A 17,713-nucleotide genomic window follows, 5' to 3' on the forward strand; every position below is an offset into this window, starting at 1 on the left:
AGCAGATGAGGTTGCTCAATCAGTCAAGTCTGGAATTGATTCAGTGGGACCCAGGGGGTGATTTTGATTTCCACCCCCAAAAGTCCTTTGGCTGCCAGTTGGCAAACCTTGCAAATGTACTCAACAACCTACTGCATTTAAAAGAGAATTTATCAGTCACAAATAGCTAGTTTTCAGCAGTGTAACTGAGTTATCAATGGGACCACTTGGGTCCCTGGCTGGCTGGGTCAAGTCTTGCAGCCGGCAGGCAGGAGGATCAATTTTTGCATTGTGAGTTTTGCTAAGAATTGGCTGAAAAAAAAAAATTATTTTTATTTTTTTCCCATTGGTTTGCTTGTGGATCTGCTCAAGTAGCTGTGTGGGTATTTTTCCTTTAAAACTGAAAAAAAAAAAGGGCTAGTGATGATGCTAGAGGTAAGATAGGGTATTGTTCCACATGGCCAATATCTTATCTGTAGCTGACAAATAAAATAAATACAAGTATGAATAAATAAAATCACTAAAAGTATATAAAATAAAAGTATATAAAAGTATAGTGATCAGAGTCATCCACAAGCCCTGCAGTGCATCCAGGGCTGAGGTTGGGAGATGCCATTTTATGCAGGGACACAGAGCAGGGCTGGTGGATGGGAAGCTGAGTGAGGATGCAGAGTGGCTGCAGTGATTCAAACCAGGCATTTTACTGAATGCCATTAAAGTCTAATAAAATCAAATCAATGTGATTTTTTTTTTTCCTTCCATGTGAAAAATGCTGAGGGGTTCAGAGCACCTTAATTGTGAGAGCCTGGGAGCCCCTTCCGAAGTCACGAGCAGGTGCTGCATCCCCATCCTCCCCTCTGCTCCTCAACGTGCCCTAAAGGGAGCAAACTTAGTAGGGGAGGGAGGTATTGAGCCCATATTTCATTCTGGGATGCTAATTCAATCCAGGGTGAACATTTTTAGAGTTCTCATACAGAGAGCAGCACGAGGAGATTTCTGAGTGCACGGAATGGCCCGGAGCCCCAGTCAGCTGTAAATTAATATGACAGAGATCTCAACTTTCCCCTTCCCCAGGCCAGGCTTCCTTATTACTGGCACAGTCTGGCTGCCACGAGCTCAACCAGAATGATCAAACCCCCCCACGGTGTCTTTGTAGCCACCATCCCATCAGTATGAATTTAATAACCTGGGTTAGAGCTGGATTCAAAGCAAGGCCACGGAGGTGAAAGGGCAATTGCTGGTTCATTCGGCCACCTGTTTCCTTCCCTTTAGCTTATATTTAATTTGTATCACTGAATACCTTTCCCTTCTGATATGCCAGACTTTGAAAGGCCCTTCACCCATGCTCATTTTTTATTTATTTATTTTATTTTATTTTTACCCCAGGGTTGCAGAGATGTGAGCACGCGTTTGCCTGAACAGTTGGGAAAAGAAAATGACTTCAAAAAGCCATTTCCCTGGCCCTCCCCAAAACATCCACACCATTGGCAGGTTTATCTCACGATGAGAGTGGATCAGGAAAAGGGAAAAAAACAGAAATATTTTCAAAACTCCTGTCTGTCTGTCTCCAATCTCCAAATCAGTGCAGAATTCAAGCTTTTCACTAATGCTTTGCAATATGGGAACTCGGAAGAAACTTCCTAAATTTGTCAACTTCAAAAAAAAAAGGGGGGGTGGGTGGGAAACTTTTCAACTAATTTTGGACTTCAGAAAGCAAAAACCAGGTTGGGAACAGTTACAGATGGGATTTTGGGGTTGAGAGCCTTGCTCTCCAAAGTGCTGCTAAATGATTTCTGTTCTTGTTTTCCCTTTGATTCTTCCATAGCATTCATCTCCTAAACTCTGTGTAAATACTCCTTGCAAGGTGTTTGTAGCTTATGTCCAAGTGAGTGGAGGGTCTTCCAGGTCTGCTGGAGTCTCCTGGGGTTTTCCCATGCACATGTCCTCTGGCTCCTTTTCCTTCTGGTCCCTGGTGGGTCCTCTCCTCATCCAAAGAGAGGGCATTTGGGCACATCAGAGATGCTGTGGCCTCTGCTCCTCTGCAAGCAGGGGATGGGGATTTTTCCCCAGGCTTTGATCTGTGGTACAGCAGCATAATCTGCTGCAGATGTGGAGGCCACGCCAGTTCCCCACACCCAGGGAAATCTCAGAAAATGGATTGGGAATTGTTAGCAGGCTGAGAGAAATCCCGTGGATGTCTTTAACTCCAGCAGATGAGGGGCTCTCCATTTCCTCCCTCCCTCCTTCCGTGCTCCCTGGGACCCAGATACTGTTTCTCAAATGAAGCTTGCACCTTCCAGAGAACAGGAGCTGACTTCCAAAAATGTAGAAGCCAAAGAATTAGAGGAGAGAGTGCAGAAAACCCAAACAGGGAGCAGGAAGGTGTCAGAGCTTGCCCTGGCTGCTGGCCCTGCTTGCCCTGGCCCATACCCAGGGAGCCACAATTCCTCCCAGCAGGAATATTTAGCAAACCCACCACTTGTTCTCCTTCCCTGGTCCTCAGGAGATGAAGCTGCAGAGCAGGGAGGGTTTTGTGCACTGCAGGTTCTTGTTTTTAGGTCCAACTTCATTTGCAAAGTGGAAAACTCACGTGCCAGTGTGGGAGTGGAAGTGGATGTGAAGACAGCAATAGGGTAAAGGGGTTTTTTTTTATACATACACCCCCTGATGATGAGAGTGGGAGTTTTCTCTGCTGCAAAACACATTTGTTATTAAGAGCTTGAAGTGATTTTCCTGTTTGAAAGCTTTATAGTAAACAAAATATGATTAACTCACTTAGTGACTCAGTGCAGGGAAGATTTGGATTTTTTCACTTTGGGGCTTTTCTATCATAGACTTGTTTTAATTATCTCTGCTGTACAGCAGAGCTTGATAACAGCTTGGTCAAGGTAGGAGGGAAGGTCATCAAGATAGCTGTCCTTTTTTAATATCCCAACATTCTTGCACAGAGCCTTGCTGAGTGTCCTGACAGGGCTGCTGGCTGCAGCACATCCTGTGAGATGCTATCAATGCATCCTGTAATTTTAGAAAAGGTTTGAGGGGCAGAGCAGGCTGTGGATGATCCAGGGGGGAGGAGATGAAGCCCTGACTGTTGACAGCAAGTCTGTCTTGTCCCTGCCTCTGATTCTCCAGCCCTCGTGGAGTGATGGAGAAGAGAGAGATGGGAGCGAAGCACCCTCCACCCTGCTCTCCCATTCCTCCATCCCTTGGGGTTTGATTTCTGCCTTTATGGACTGGCTCTGCTGGGGTTTTTTTGGTGCTGGTGGGGGGTGTCCCCTTCATGGTGATGCTGAGGTGGGGACCTCCTGGACCAGAGTATTTCTAGGTCTGAGCTCTCAGTATGGAACCAACTCAACCCCGAAGCCCACCCAGGTGCTCCCCTTGGAACTTGTAGGAGACATCAAGGTGTGTGAGGGCTGGAGTTGCCCCTTCCCTCTGGAAGCTGCTGGTAGAGCCAGTGCTCAGGCTTCTCTGTAGTTCTCAGGGAATTTTCTGGGTCTGAAGCCTGCCAGGGATGTGTTGGGCACCAGCATCCTGCAGGCTGCCCCCCTCCAGGTGCCTTTGGTCCCTTTCCTCACTCCATGGGTGGGCAGAGTCACGTCAGACACCACAGAAACCTTTGCCTTGTTGCTCTCTTCCTTATCCATCCCTTCTGTAAATCAGGGATTACCCTTTACTACATCTCCTTGTCCATCCCCACTGGCTCTGATGCTTTTGATTTGCTCTGTTGCCTCCCTGAGGTGATGCTTTTCCTGCAGCACATGAGCTTGAGTTTGGTTTGGTTTTTCTTAGAACTAGAGGCAAAAAGGGAAAATGATTTGGAACAGCAGATGGGTGAAATCTGCTTGAGCTCAGCAAGGTGCCTGCCAACAGGTAAAGAGCTGGAAATAGCCCTACTGCAGACTGCTGGGGTCCCAAAGTCTGAACAAGATTTGGTATCTTTAAGGCTCAGACCATGCAAGAAGCTGATTTCCTATTCATTTCTCTGCCCAGTAAGCCTGTAGCTGCTTTTGTGGAGCTTTGCTTTAAAAAGGCTCTGCTTGGTTAAGCCTAAGGTCCAACTGCTTAACAGATGCTTGGGGAGGAATAGGAAAAATAAAGTGATTTTCTGGTGGCAGCTTCTGGTAGTCAAGTAGTTCAGGGACTTTCCAGGGAGGAAGAGGATGTTTTCTGAAGTCAACCTAAGCCTGTCCTCTGGGAATGTCTCTGATTTCTTTTGAACACATTTGTACTTTTGGGTCCCATAAAGTAAATTATTTGCCGTGGGGGAAAGGGGATCTTTGTTCATTTCTAACCCAGCTACTCCATCCTTCCATCAAATTGCCTTTACATCTTGTGTCAGGAGAAAGGGTCAATAATCATTCCCAGTTGATCCCTTCTGTGTCAGTCAGGAGTTTCCTAGACTGTCCTCTTCTCCAGCTTTGACATCCCTGAGCTCCCAGACCTCATCCAGCCCTTACACAACCTTGGGAACTGGATATTTCTGGCATATTTACTTCTGAGGTCTGGACAGCTTTTTGGGAGGTGTTTATATCACTGGAATGTGGGATATTTCTTGAGCCCCAAACCTGCTAAATTTAGGTTAATCCTGTGAGGGAAGAGTTTTAAGCAATTTGGATGCCAATAATAGGCCAGGATGTGCTGGGATCTCCTCCTCTGATCTTTCTTCTTGAATCCCCCCTACTGCAAACTCAGAGAAGCTTCAGGATGCTGCTGGTGAAGCCAGGAATGGGGCTTTCCAGAAACTCCCTCCAGGAACATTATAATTAGGGGCAATGGCAGAGGTAGGCAACTAACCCCTAATTGTATGCAGATGATAGAGCTGGTTCAACCTTTTGACTAGTGAAGCTTTCCTCAATTTGGGATATTGTGATCCTAATCAGGGACCTTTCTCCATACATCAAAGCCATCAGGCTGAACCTGCATACCTTCAGGCTGGCATGGCTTGATTGCAAGGCTTCCTGGAGCAGGCTCATCCCTGCCCAGGTGTCTTTCCTGCTGTGGACGACTGATTCTTTTTTACTCTTCATCACTGAGGCAGAGAAATTTAATCCCAATATTACTGCCAGCCCTGGAATGGACTCACTGATTTGGAAATTTCACCCTCTTGTTGCCCTGCAATATCAATGCACAGCAAGCTCTGATACCTGCTCATTTCATTGCCAACCTCTAACCTGAGGTGGAGCAGACCTGTCATTAGGGCATTCATCTGTGTTTAGATCTGTCAGCTTCCTTCCCCTTCTCCTCTTTTGTTTCTCTAATTACTTTGATTGCATCTCTGGATCCCTCTCAGGGCAGGGGTCCCATCCTGCTCAGCATCTCTGTTTCCTTTTCCATAGGCACCAGAGTTGGTTTTGCAAGAGGGAGAGGATTGGGTCTGGAGTTTAAAACTGTGAACACAGCCGTGGTTAGGTCTGCAAGGAACTTTTCAGCCTCTTACACAGAAATGGCCCAGCTGCAGAGCCTGCTTTTCAGGCTTTTCCTGCTCCATGCTTTCCTGGCTTGTACCCAGCAATGCTGAAAGCTGGTACTGGGAGCACTGGGTTTCTCATAGGTAGTCTGCAGAGACCTGTCTTCCAGCGTATTCCACAAAGATTTGGGGTTAAATTTTCAGTAAACAGGCAGTGGAAAGAGCTCCATGTTGGAGCTCCCCTTGGGTTATGTTCCCTTGAGGACAACAACTGCACCCAGGGTGCAGATGTGGGGGGTGTCCAGGAGGTCATTCCAGCCTCTTTACAGGCTCACCATGCAGTTTATCCAGAATATTTGGCCTGTTGGAATAGTATTATGATGTGTAAGATGAAGTAAACTATTTGTGACAATGTTTTTCTGTCTTTTTTTGTTTTTTTTCTCAGGGGCTGATTAAAGTTCGAGGGGATCGGTGCTGGAGGGAGTTAACGTGCATGGATTATCACTACGAGGTGAGGGATCTGCACCTTCAGACTGATTTCTTATTCCTGCTTGACTTTTATAGAAACTTGACTTTTATATAATGGCCTCTAACTTCTGCCAGGCATCTCTCCACGTTTTCTTTCTCCATCCTAACCCTCTGCCTCTGGCAGCACTCGGTGTCCCTTCACCATCTCACTGAGGCTGTTTTTCCCAACCACAGCCCTAAAAGACCATTTTCTCTCCTTCCTTCCCTCCCCTCCCCATCACAGACTGATTCAGGAGCAAACCTAAGCCCTGGTGAGCATCCCCTCTGTAAAAAAATGCTGGGGGGCAGGAGCAGAAAGGGTTTTGCCCAGCACTGGGTTGAATGTTTTCTGTGTCTGCCTCCAGAACATCGGTCCTGGTGGGCAGGACTCGAGCATCCTGGTGCTCTCCAAGATCCTTGGCAGTTCAGAATTACATGGGTTTATCTTTTTGACATCTGTTTCAGCATTGTGTTGCATTCTGATTAGAAAGTGTGGTTTGTATTCTGGCTCTGAGTCTTGTCTCCCCTTCTGATTACAGAGAGAGGGAGCTCGGTTTCTTCTCTCTCTTTTGTTTTTTAACCTTTTGCATTTGCCTTTTTTGGGAATCCTGTTAAAAAAGAAAGAAATCCCTGGGCAAATTTGCAAATGGCATGGTGGGTTCTAACCCTTCTGATGTATCATTCACATCCACCTAGCAACAGCATCTCTCAGCCTGGTGTTGTGCTCCTCACATCCTGGTAGGACCTTGGCACCTCTTCATGTTCAACCACCCCATTATTTTCAGCCAGCCTGAGCTCTCAGCCCCTGGAGATGAACCTTTGGGGTAGCATTCCCAGCACACCTTCCTCATGTCTGGAAGCCATTCCCCCTTTCCCTTTAAGGCTGGCAGAGCTTGGCTTCCCTAAGCTGGAGAACCTGTTCCAAGGTGTTGCCTGGGAATGACTCTTTTTGGGGTCAGCTCTCTGAGCAGTGGAAATGGGGATGCTTGTACAGGACCTCTGGCTTTCTCCTGGTGTGTGAAGAGGATTGCATGTGAGTGGCAGGGACTGCAGCACCGGTCCTGGTTTCAGGGTTGGATTCCTCTCCCCAAACCAGGAAAAAATTCTATCAGGTCCCTAAGTGCTGACACCTTGATTTTTTCCCTCCTGTGACTGAGTTACCTGGTTGCATGTTTTGAAGTGGAATTGGGCAGGTCTGGAAAGATCTGCCTTTTCAGCTTGCAGGTTCTTTTTGTTGTTGTTGTTGTTATCATTTCCTTTAATGAGGTTTGAAATGCAAGGGTGACCTTTCAGGAAGGCTGCTGCTCGTTCATTGAGCTAACAAGATCCATCCCTTGGATCCATTGGATCCCTTGATCCATCAGTCTCCTGTTTCAGCCTCGGACCCTAAGACCCTTCAGTGCTGTCATTCTTCATCCCAAATGGATTGATCCCCAAGGCAGCTGGGATAAATTGTTCTTCCTTTTTGCCTGGCAGCTCCAGGGCTCTGCAGCAGTCGGAGCAAAGCGAACCCCCCAGGATCCTCCCTCCTGTGACCCCAAGCCACAACACCCCTCCTGCATCATCCCAAAGATTTCAAATCAAAAGCAGAACGAGTTCTGGAAGGCTAATTAAGACCATTCCTGTCATATCCATAAGGCAGGATCCCCAGGCTGTGCAAGTAATTGGGAACAGGGGCAGGGAGCAGATCACGTTATCAATATCAATTATTTTAATCCACACCAAAGAAGCTGCAGTAAAAGGCAAGTGAAAGAGGCTAAAACTTTGTCTCCCAGCAATGACAGCCAAAGGGCTGGGATTCACCTGCTGATTTCAACCAGCCTGGAGGGAGGGAGAGAAGGGTGAAGCTGAAGATACCTCTGGGAGGGAGGGATGGAGCTGGGAATCTGTTCATAATTAGGATGATCAAACTGGGTATTGGGCCCACTCGTGAGTGGAGCTGGGCCAAGTGTAGTCTGCTGTGATGTATGCTGGCCACCCCAGCTCTCCTGTTCCAGTCCTGAGCTCCAGTCCAAAATCCACATGGGCTTCCCTGCCAAGAGAATTAATGAAAACACATGGTCTCCAGCTCTGCCTGGGGACTGCACCCTGGACTATTTCCTTGCAGTAGAACCAGCAGCTCTGCTGGTGGAAAATAACATTTCCACTTTGGTCAGGAATCGTGTGTAAAACAGCAAAATGTTGTTAGGGCTTGGGTAATTAAATGGAGCACATCTTCCCTCCCTCTTTCCTTTCTAACGTGCAGTGCCTTAATCCTAGCCTGTATGGAGGGGTGTTCATCAACTGAAGATCCTCTGTTTTAGAGGCTTTATGGGTGATTTGGAGAGGGGAAATGGCAGAATAGGCCTGGTTTACGTAGGAAAGGGTTTGTCCTCCCAGCCTAACTCTTCTCTGATCCCTGAGGAGTAGGTGAGCTCCAGGAAGTAGGAAAGAGACAAAAGCTGATGGAGATGAGAAGATTGCTGTACCAGCAGGCACATGGGAACTACCTGGAGGCTGGGCTGGGGGTGAGGAACATTCTCTGGATTAATTATAGCTCTAGGAGCCCCAAACTCCAAGCCCAGCTTGGCAAATCCCCATGAACAGGGAGTGGAACCTCCTTTTCCATGCATTTCTTTGCTAACACGGCCAGAGGCTCTGTGCAGGGTGCCTTTTTTTCCCCTAGAAGAAATCCCAGCCCAAGGGAGGCTTGAGCTGAGTGGAACCTGTTCCTGATGCAGTTCATGCAGGGGGAAGCTGCTTCTGGGTTTTTGGGGTCTGTTTGTCATCAGGGTTATTAAGCAGATAATTTAAGCAGATCCTGCATACACAGTTGGTTGACAAAGATGCCTGGGGGGGTTTGCAGCTGGAGCTGCAGTCTGCTTCCACTGGAGCATGTGGCAGGGATCCCACAGCATTTGGCAGCATCCTGCCCAGTGGGTGAGATGAAGCAACCTCTGTTCCTGCTTGAGCTGGGAGACTTGGCCAAGAATGTCCCCAGCTTTCTCCAGAGGGCATCCTTTCCCCCCTCTGCAGCCTGCAGCAACTCCCTCCTGGAGCCAGGCTGCCATATGGACCAGGGGAAAAAAAAACTGGTATGGAAAGTTTTGTGCCACTCGGAGGCCATTCCTGGAGCTTGCAGAACATTTCTGGGGGATGGGCTGGAGCAGCTTTGTGCTGCTGTTAGTAGGTTCCAGACCCATGGGATCTTGGGGGGCACCAACCTGCTCCCCTGGCAGGAGCCTCTTTACCATTCCCTCCCGTGCCAAGCTTTAGCTGGCCCAGGCTTTGCTGATTCTGGGTGTGCTGCTCAGCTGGCACTAGCACAACATCTTAACATGCTCCAAATGGAGCAAATCCTCTTGTGTAAGACCCGTGTTTCAAAATCTCCCCAGCAAACCTGCAGCTCCTCCAACCCTTGCTCTGACACTGCCGAGCACCTTGCCTCCATATGTCTTGGCACGGGGCAGCTTTGGGTGACAACGGGAGCAGAGGAGCATTTCTGACCTGCAGCCACTCCAAACCAAGCCTGTGTTTTGGGATGCTGGTCGTGGTGGTCTCTTGGCAGAGCAGTGAAGCAGATAATCTTAGGGGTTTAGAAACAGGCAAGTCCCTCCTTGGCCACATCTCTTGCGTCTCCCCATCTGCCAGTGCACGAGTTCTCCCTGGGGGGTGCAATCCAGTGATGCTGCTTTTTTTTTTTTATTATTTAATATATATATATATAATGTCTGCCAAAGGATTGTTGCTTTTTAAATTACAGACAGATATCTTGTAAAATTCAGCCACCAACTGGTGGGAACAGCTGCTGAAGCAGCTGCTGGGGCAGACAAGTGTGGGGAGGGGATTTCCCCCCCCCCCCCCAAGCACCCTCCTCCTCTGCTGCCTTTGCACTGAAATTGTGTTGGAGCTGTTAAACACATCCAGGGGTCTCTCAGCCAGGCCAGTGCTTGTGAAGGTCAGCAGAGGTGGCAGAGAACCCCTGACCCTCCTCTCCCAGCTGGAGCAACTGGGATTTTGTATTTTTTTTATTTCCTGGTAATTTTTGTTAAAATTAATGTTTTGAAGGGAATGCCTTTTTACCCAAAGCTTGCTCAGTGATTCACTCGTTTGCTGCAGAAAACCAGGCTAGGAAGGGAAACTTTCTACTGAGTCAGAGGGATAAAGGAAAAAGGAAACAAAAACTCAACTCCCAAAGCATCAAAGTCTTTGTCAGGGCTTGGAGTGAGAGCTCAGATTTGCCTCCCTTGCTGTGGGTTAATCTGCAGGGGTCCAGGGTGGGTTGGTTTGCCACCAAAGCAAGAAAGTTTGAAGGACTTTTCTGAGCCAAATACTTAATAACTGAGCCTCATTTTGAAGTCCTGGGGCTTTGGCAGTGCTGCTGAAGCAAAGCTTTGTTCTCTAGGTGAGACACAAAGGTCGCTTCTTTCTGATTTGTACAAATTGTTTGCTAATTAATCTGGTTTTCTTAAATAGAGGGTGTCCATTCAGGGCTCCAGCTTTCTGGCCTCCAAGAGCTCTCCAAGTTCCTGGAGAAGCCCAGGGAGCACAATGTCTTTTGTACCTAATTAGGGGCTTGCTGACTGATAGCTGTGCTGATAAGGATGAGAAGAAGCTCCAACTGCTCTTTAACTGCTTCTTGATTTCTTTTCTCCCTTCTCTTCACTGGATTAGGCAGTGTTAGACTTTTTGTCTGCCTTTTTCCAACCTATCACGAAGCAGAAAAGAAATAATCTCTAGCAATTCATTTGGATAAATCAGGAAATCATCTGCTTTTGTGATCCCTGATCTCTCAGGGTGGGCTTTATTCCAGCAATTCGTATTGCTGGAAGCAAAAATGTCCTTTACAAGGGAGCAGGTACCAGACCTCACACTCAAAATGTGGTTTTTTTCCAGTTAGAAATTAATGTAAAGGGGGGAAAGTGCTGGATTAGAAAACAAGAAAGTGTGTAGGGAGTTTTAGGATGCCAGGGAAAGTGTTTTGGAGATCTGTTTTTTAATCAAATATCATCAAGTGTTTATGAAGCATCCCAAATTGACAATTATTGGCCCTTTCCAGAATTGTCTTCATTCTGAAAGCAGTCAAGGTGAATCCAGGAAAGACTGATGGGCACAAGAATGATTGATTAAGGCAAATAATCTGTGGCTTTGACTTTGAAATCCCTGGATTGGGAATTCATGTCCAAGAAGTGGGTTTTCCAAAGCAGATGTCTTCTGGGGACACCACAGATCTGTCCTGTCCAGCAGCCACTGTCACTGCACAAAACAGTAAAGTTTGCACTCTGAAATCTGTGTTTTTATAAAAATAGGAGTGAAGTGAGGTGTGATCCATCTCTGCCCTCCCTGGACAGTTTGTCCCATGGATGCCAAAGCTGCTCATGATGGATCCTCTGTGAAGGAGGCAAGGCAGAGGAAAACAGCCCATGGTGGATTATAAATGCAGGTTGTTTCATCTCCTGTTGTAAAGCAAACTGTCTTTGAGTTAAAGCAACTGATACCAAAAGGAAGAGCACATTTGGGTTCAGCTTTGGGGTTTGGGTTGGTTTTTTGGTTGGTTTTTTTCCGTTTGTTCCTAAGTTTTGAAAAATGACCTTTTTGGAGGCATAATTGAAAACCCAGTTGTCCTCCTTCACACGGATGGAAAGGGCTGCTTAGTGTGGATTTGAAGGCTGAGGATTAGGTGCTTTCTTCTGGTTTCTGGTGGTTGCATGATGTCACTGCCAGCACTGGAAGAAGGGCCAATTCCTGCCCTTGCCTGGGATCAATTAGGTAACAGGATCCATCATAATGGTAAGTGCACGGAGCAATAATATTGGCAGATAAATGTTCAACACGACATTCAGAAGCTTATTAAGCTGTATCTGGATTTGTATCAAGGCTCCTGCAAGAAGGTCTTTATCTGAGACAGGTTTTGGAATGAATCCCAGGTGCTCTGTGTTGGAGGCAACTTGCTGGAAGGGTTTGTAACTCCCAGCTTTGGGCTGGGCTCTGGCGTTCCAATAATATTTAATGTGCACGTTGCTTAAATAGATTGGGGGAAAATGCCTTTTAAAGGTGAAATTCGTGCTCATCTCGGGAGAAAAGTGTTGCTAGGTTTGCACAGGTCAGGTTTGCTGGCAGAAGTAGATTCAGGGACTCTGTAACTTCCAGCTGAGCAGTTCTGGGAAGGAGGTTGGGTTTTCCAGAGTTTGGGCACTGCTGCAGATGATCTGAGCTCTTGAAAGCTGCAAAGCAGGAGATGTTCTGAAGTTGTGGAGTTGCAGTTTTAGAAGACTTAACGGTCATACTGACATTTTTTGCCCAGTTGTGCTGTTTTTCACAAGCAGAAAGGAATAGAGGTTTTCTGCAGTCAAATGATGTTCCAGAAGAACTTGGGTGATTAATAAGGTTGGACTTCAAGCAGGACAAAAGTTCTCCTCCTTGCAGGGAGGTGATGGGTGCTATTTTATTCTGAGCAGAGCAGGCAGGGAAGCTGCTTTCCACCTTGTGTTACCCTGAGGAGTGGATTCCCAACCACCTCTAAGTCAGCATGGGTTCAGCTGCCATCTGTGTTGGGATCCTGGGGATGGAGAGGGCATATGAGGAAAGGAAACTGGACATAAGCAGGTGCTGAGAGAGCAATTTTAAAAACATCTTTAAAAAGAACCTAACAGCAAGGCTGGGCTGAGCACAGGGATTGATCCCTTCTGAGCTCAGCACCCGTGGGTGACACAGCACCCACTTTGTGCTGGGATTTCAGTGCAGTTCAAGAACTGCTGTTATTTATTTATTTATTATTTGGGGTTTTTTTCTCTGTGTTTCTTCAGCACACACCATTGCATTAAAAGAATCCAGAATAAAGCCAGGCACCTTCTGTCCTTCTCACATGGGGGAAGCCAAGGAGGTTGGGACACCTGCCACGAGGGTCCCCCACTGCCTGCCTCAGCTCCCCCCTCAGTTCCAGCAATATCCCAACAAACCAGGAGATAAACCAGCAGGAGCTGAGTGGAAATCCCCCCAGGGAACGTTCTGTTGGGAGTCTTTTGAGGTTTTTGACAGTGTGGGAGGACATGACCCTTTCCCAGTGCCGGGATCAGGAGCAGAACTGTCAGTCAGGGGGCTGTGAAATGCATTGGGAATCCGCCAGCACCCCTTTGCAGCAGTAATACATTCCTCTCTGGATTCTTTCTGTTTTTCTTAAGGATTTGTTTAAGCCTGGTGAAAGCTTCCTGTACAACTATTGGATTTCACCTCTTCCTTACATGCTCCCACTGTTCCAGACTTGTTTACAGACCACCCAGGACCCCTCATCTCTCATCTTCATATTCTCCTCTTTTGCTCTTCCTCCACCCCCTCCATCCATTGGGTCTTTTTTCTCAATCCTAATCAGATTAAACCTCCCAACCCAATTTCCAGCCACTTTGATCAGCTCTCCATGCTCTTGCCCCTGGCCATGGCTGCGCAGTTTTCTCCAGCAGACAGGAGCAGTTGGAACCATCCCTTCCTTCTGCATCCAGGGGCTGTGGGGAATAATCTGCTGCTGCGCTGAACACCTTCAGGACCGGAGGTTTGTCAGCTTGGAAGATAACAGAAGCAATGCTCTGATCATATTTAAATTGGGGACTTATGAGCTAGTTAATGGTGTGTTTTAAGAAATTTGCAAAGAGAAGAAAGATGACAAGTTTCAGTGCACCTGGAAGACAGAAACAAGAGGTGGGGGGGAAGGTAGAAGAAAAATTTAAGAGCTTTCAGTCTTTCAAGACCATGGCTGTCTTCTTCTTGCTTTGGTGGACAAAATTGCTAGTTGGCCTGATACAGTGTCAGTAATCCTATTTTATTTTCACCAAACCACATCTTGGTCCCTCCAAAGCCTCCAACCCCATTCCAGCAGGTCTGGCTGCCTGGCCTGGGACCTTCTGCCCATGTTGGGCAACCTCAACACCCAGCTTGGACCTTGCCCAGAGCCCTCCTACTCTTGCACCTAGTGGTCCAAACTAGTCTTGATGGCAGTAAGTATCCCAATTTTTAAATATTTTTTATCATGTGGACATAAGTTCAGGTTTTTTGTGGTCTCCTCCATGAGCAACATGCCAGCTACAGTCTAAGGAGGGTCGGTCTTGTCCCATCCCCACCTCCTCCTGGGGATTAACCATCATTTCCAGTTTTTTTTTTTTCTTTGGGTGGAATCTTTAGGAGGAAACAAAGTGCCCAAAATTTAGAGCTCATTTTTTTTAATGTTTGCTCTCAGTGGTCCAGAAGTGAAACTGAAAATTGATTTCAGGTAGGATTGGCTACAAATGGTGTGTGCAGTAAATTCTCTAAAACCAGCCTACAGCCTCCCCATCTGCTTTGGCCAGGGAAAGCAAAAGAACTGCTTGCTTTTAATTGCAGAGAGAGTTCAAACAAATAGGATGTTGGTTTACAAGCTGGTGCTTTCTTCTTTGGGGATGAGATTACATTTTCCTCAGATTATCAAAAACATGCTACTGTTTCAGTTCTTTCCTTGGCTGTTAACTGGGTTAAATTGTTTCATGACTTTTCTTTCACATAAGAGAACAGTCTGCCCTAGTGGAATAGTGGAATATTGAATTTGTAGCTTACAAAATGCCAGAAGCTGCATTCCCAGTGGTGGATGTGTTTGTGCATCTCTCCTTCTCTGGCCTCTCACCAGGATTTCCTGATGGGAATAACCAGGAGGAGCCATTCCTCAGGTTAACACTGGATGAACGGGGCTGCATCCAGTTGGCAGCCGGTCACTAGTGGTGTCCCCCAGGGATCAGTGTTGGGCCCAGTTCTGTTCAATATCTTCATTGATGATTTAGATGAGGGGATTGAGTCCATCATCAGCAAATTCACAGATGACACCAAGCTGGGAGGAAGTGTGGATCAGCTGGAAGGCAGGAGGGCTCTGCAGAGGGACCTGGACAGACTGGAGAGTTGGGATGATCCCAATGGGATGAGGTTCAACACGGCCAAGTGCCGGTCCTGCACTTTGGCCACAACCCCATGGGGAGCTCCAGGCTGGGGACAGAGTGGCAGAAAGGGACCTGGGAGTCTGGATTGCCAGGAAGCTGAAGAGGAGGCAGCAGTGTGCCCAGGTGGCCAAGAAGGCCAATGGCATCCTGGGCTGGATCAGGAACAGCGTGGCCAGCAGGTCAGGGAAGGGATTCTGCCCCTGTGCTCAGCTCTGGTGAGGCCACAGCTTGAGTCCTGTGTCAGTTCTGGGCCCCTCAGCTCAGGAAGGAGATTGAGGTGCTGGAGCAGGTCCAGAGAAGAGCAAGGAGGCTGTGAAGGGATCCAGCAGAATTGCTGTGAGGAAGGGCTGAGGGAGCTGGGGGTGTTGAGGCTGGAGAAGAGGAGGCTCAGAGGAGACCTCATCACTCTCTGCAACTCCCTGAAAGGAGGTTGGAGCCAGGGGGGGGTTGGGCTCTTTTCCCAGGCAACTCTCAGCAAGACAAGAGGGCAGGGTCTCAAGTTGTGCCAGGGGAGGTTTAGGTTGGAGATGAGAAAGAATTTCTTTCTGGAGAGGGTGATCAGGCATTGGAATGGGCTGCCCAGGGAAGTAGTGGATTCTCCGTGTCTGGAGATCTTTCCAAAGAGCCTGGATGTGGCACTGAGTGCCATGGGCTGGGAACCACGGGGGGAGTGGATCAAGGGTTGGACTTGATGAGCTCTGAGGTCCCTTCCAACCCAGCCCATTCTATGATCCTATGAATCCCTGCATGCACCAAAAGCTGGAAGCTCAGCTTGAAGTTTTAGTTCCACAGACATACTGGTCTGTCCAGAAGGGTAGGAGGTCCTCTATAATCTTTCCAGTTGCTGGTAGAAGTTTGAATTATTTGCGTATCTTCTATTTACGTTTAATTTAGGCTGGTTTTGTGCAATCCTCTGTGTTTTCAAGCTTTCTGGAGTGAACACAGATTTTATTGAGATTCTAAGCTCACTTCAGTCATCAGGGAGCTGAAGGGCCAATATAATTCCCATCCACATCTCCCATGAATCAGGAAGAATTCCACGTGTTTCTCCAATGGCTTTTTTTTTTTTTTTTCCCTTTAATATCTTCCAACTATCCCAGCAAGCCTTCAGAACTCTGGAAAAAGAAGAATACAGCCTAAGAATGGGACATGAATGAGTTAATAGCAAGTTTCTGCTGTGGTGTTTTCCTCCAAAGTCGTGTGCGCCCAACTGACCTTTAATCTTGGAGTATAAATCACTTTCCAGTCCTATTATTTGTAAAATCCTACAGGCTTGCAAATGCACAAAAGAGGCCTTTGTCTTGTATTAATTTAATTTATAGGTTAAAGTTTCAAATCAGTGGCAAGCAAAAGCTGATTTACTGTTCACTTCAGGAATGGAAAACAGGGCATTGCTGGGCTGCCTGGAAATTGTGCTGTGAATTAGGAGCTTCTCTAATTGTCTATAATGTAATATAATTTGCTTATCTTTTTTGGTATGTATTCTACATAAAAGCTAGGAGGGTAACTCAGCATGGATTAGCTCTTTCAGCCCTCAGAACTCAAGAGATGAGTCAAACCACTGGGTTTTCTCTTGTTCTCTTAGCACTCTGGCAGGGTCAGGGGGTTTTTTCAAGCATTTCAAGTTGCTGTCTGGAGTCACCCCATCATCTCTTCTCCAGCCCCATTTGTGCTGCAACACAAAAAAATACCTTCTTCTGTGATGAAATGTAGATAAAAGCAGCACAGAGCTTTTCCCCACCAGTTTTAAAAAAGACAACCACTTTTTTTTTTTTTTTTTTAATTTGATTTAAGTGATGAAATTCCCATGTGGAGTCAGATGGGGGACACTGGTTTCTCTTCCCAGAGTTCCTGGTTCTTCCACCTGCAGCTCACACCCCTTTCTTCCACTTCATGGGACTTCTAATTAAGCAATTCTGTAACTGAAGGGGTTTTTTGTTTTATTTGGTGGTTGGTTTTTTTTTCCCTAGTCTGTCTCAACATAACCTGAGACAAAAGAATACAATTTTCATAACTGGGCTGTCATACCACATTCCAGGCTAAAAGCTTTGACTGCTCCAGGTGCTCTCTGGAAGCTTTTACCTCCTGACCAATTTACAAGGTAAGCAAGGATTGTGAATTGTGCCCTTGCAAGCACGAGGGAAATATTGTATTAAAAATGGCATTTCTCTTACTCATATTCATGAGCATTCACTTATCTATATTTCCAGGGATCATGTTCCTTCCTCTTCCCTTTCAGCCTGGCCGTCTCAATGGCTAAAAGGGGTTTTATTGCTTAGCATTAATCAAGACATTTGACAGAATTGAGCTGGATCCCATCCAATTAGACAGGAGACAATATTGAAATTTCCAACTGTCATGTTGGATCCATTTGAATGTAACACAAGCTGCTTGGGCTCTGCAATCAATACATGGCTTTGAGCATCCCAGTTTCCACCTTGGCCCTGCAGTCAGGGGAACCTCTGCTTGGGCTTTCCCATCAGCTCCTGAGGGGGCACTGAACAAAGCTCTGTGGGACAAGCAAGGAGAAGGGTTTTCTTTCTTTTGAGTTTTCAATGACCTTGCCCTCCTCAAGGAACCTGCTAACATCTGGAAATCTGCTGCTGGTTCCCCTCTCCCCCCAGGCTCAGCATCCCAAGCCTCTGGCTGCTGTGATGACTTGGGACCAGCACCCACTTTTCCACCCATGTTTCCCCTAGGAATATAGATATAAGAAGACATTTTTAATTGGTTTTCTGTTTTTTACACTGGGGTGGTGAAACACTGGCCCTAAGAGCTGCCCATCCCTAGAAATGTTCAAGCTCAGGTTGGATGAGGCTCTGAGCAACCTCATCTGGTTGAAGATGTCCCTGCTGCCCAACTATTCTGGTGTTCTATGATCCTT

General features: G+C 46.9%; 2 protein-coding genes across 2 annotated transcripts in view; one reads left to right on the top strand and one right to left on the bottom strand.

Moving 5' to 3' along the window:
- SSTR5 (somatostatin receptor 5) overlaps positions 1-17,713 on the bottom strand; it is a 591,623-nt gene that overhangs the window by 216,954 nt on the left and 356,956 nt on the right. The window lies entirely within an intron of this gene.
- The window catches only part of LMF1 (lipase maturation factor 1), a 182,692-nt gene that overhangs the window by 64,813 nt on the left and 100,166 nt on the right, over positions 1-17,713 (top strand). Inside the window, exon 5 of the mRNA XM_008490427.2 lies at positions 5,835-5,900. Within this exon, the coding sequence (XP_008488649.2) occupies positions 5,835-5,900 (66 nt within the window). The remainder of the gene's footprint in view (positions 1-5,834; positions 5,901-17,713) is intronic.

Source organism: Calypte anna, chromosome 14 (assembly GCF_003957555.1).
Source record: "Calypte anna isolate BGI_N300 chromosome 14, bCalAnn1_v1.p, whole genome shotgun sequence".
NCBI classification, from domain to species: Eukaryota; Metazoa; Chordata; class Aves; order Apodiformes; family Trochilidae; genus Calypte; species Calypte anna.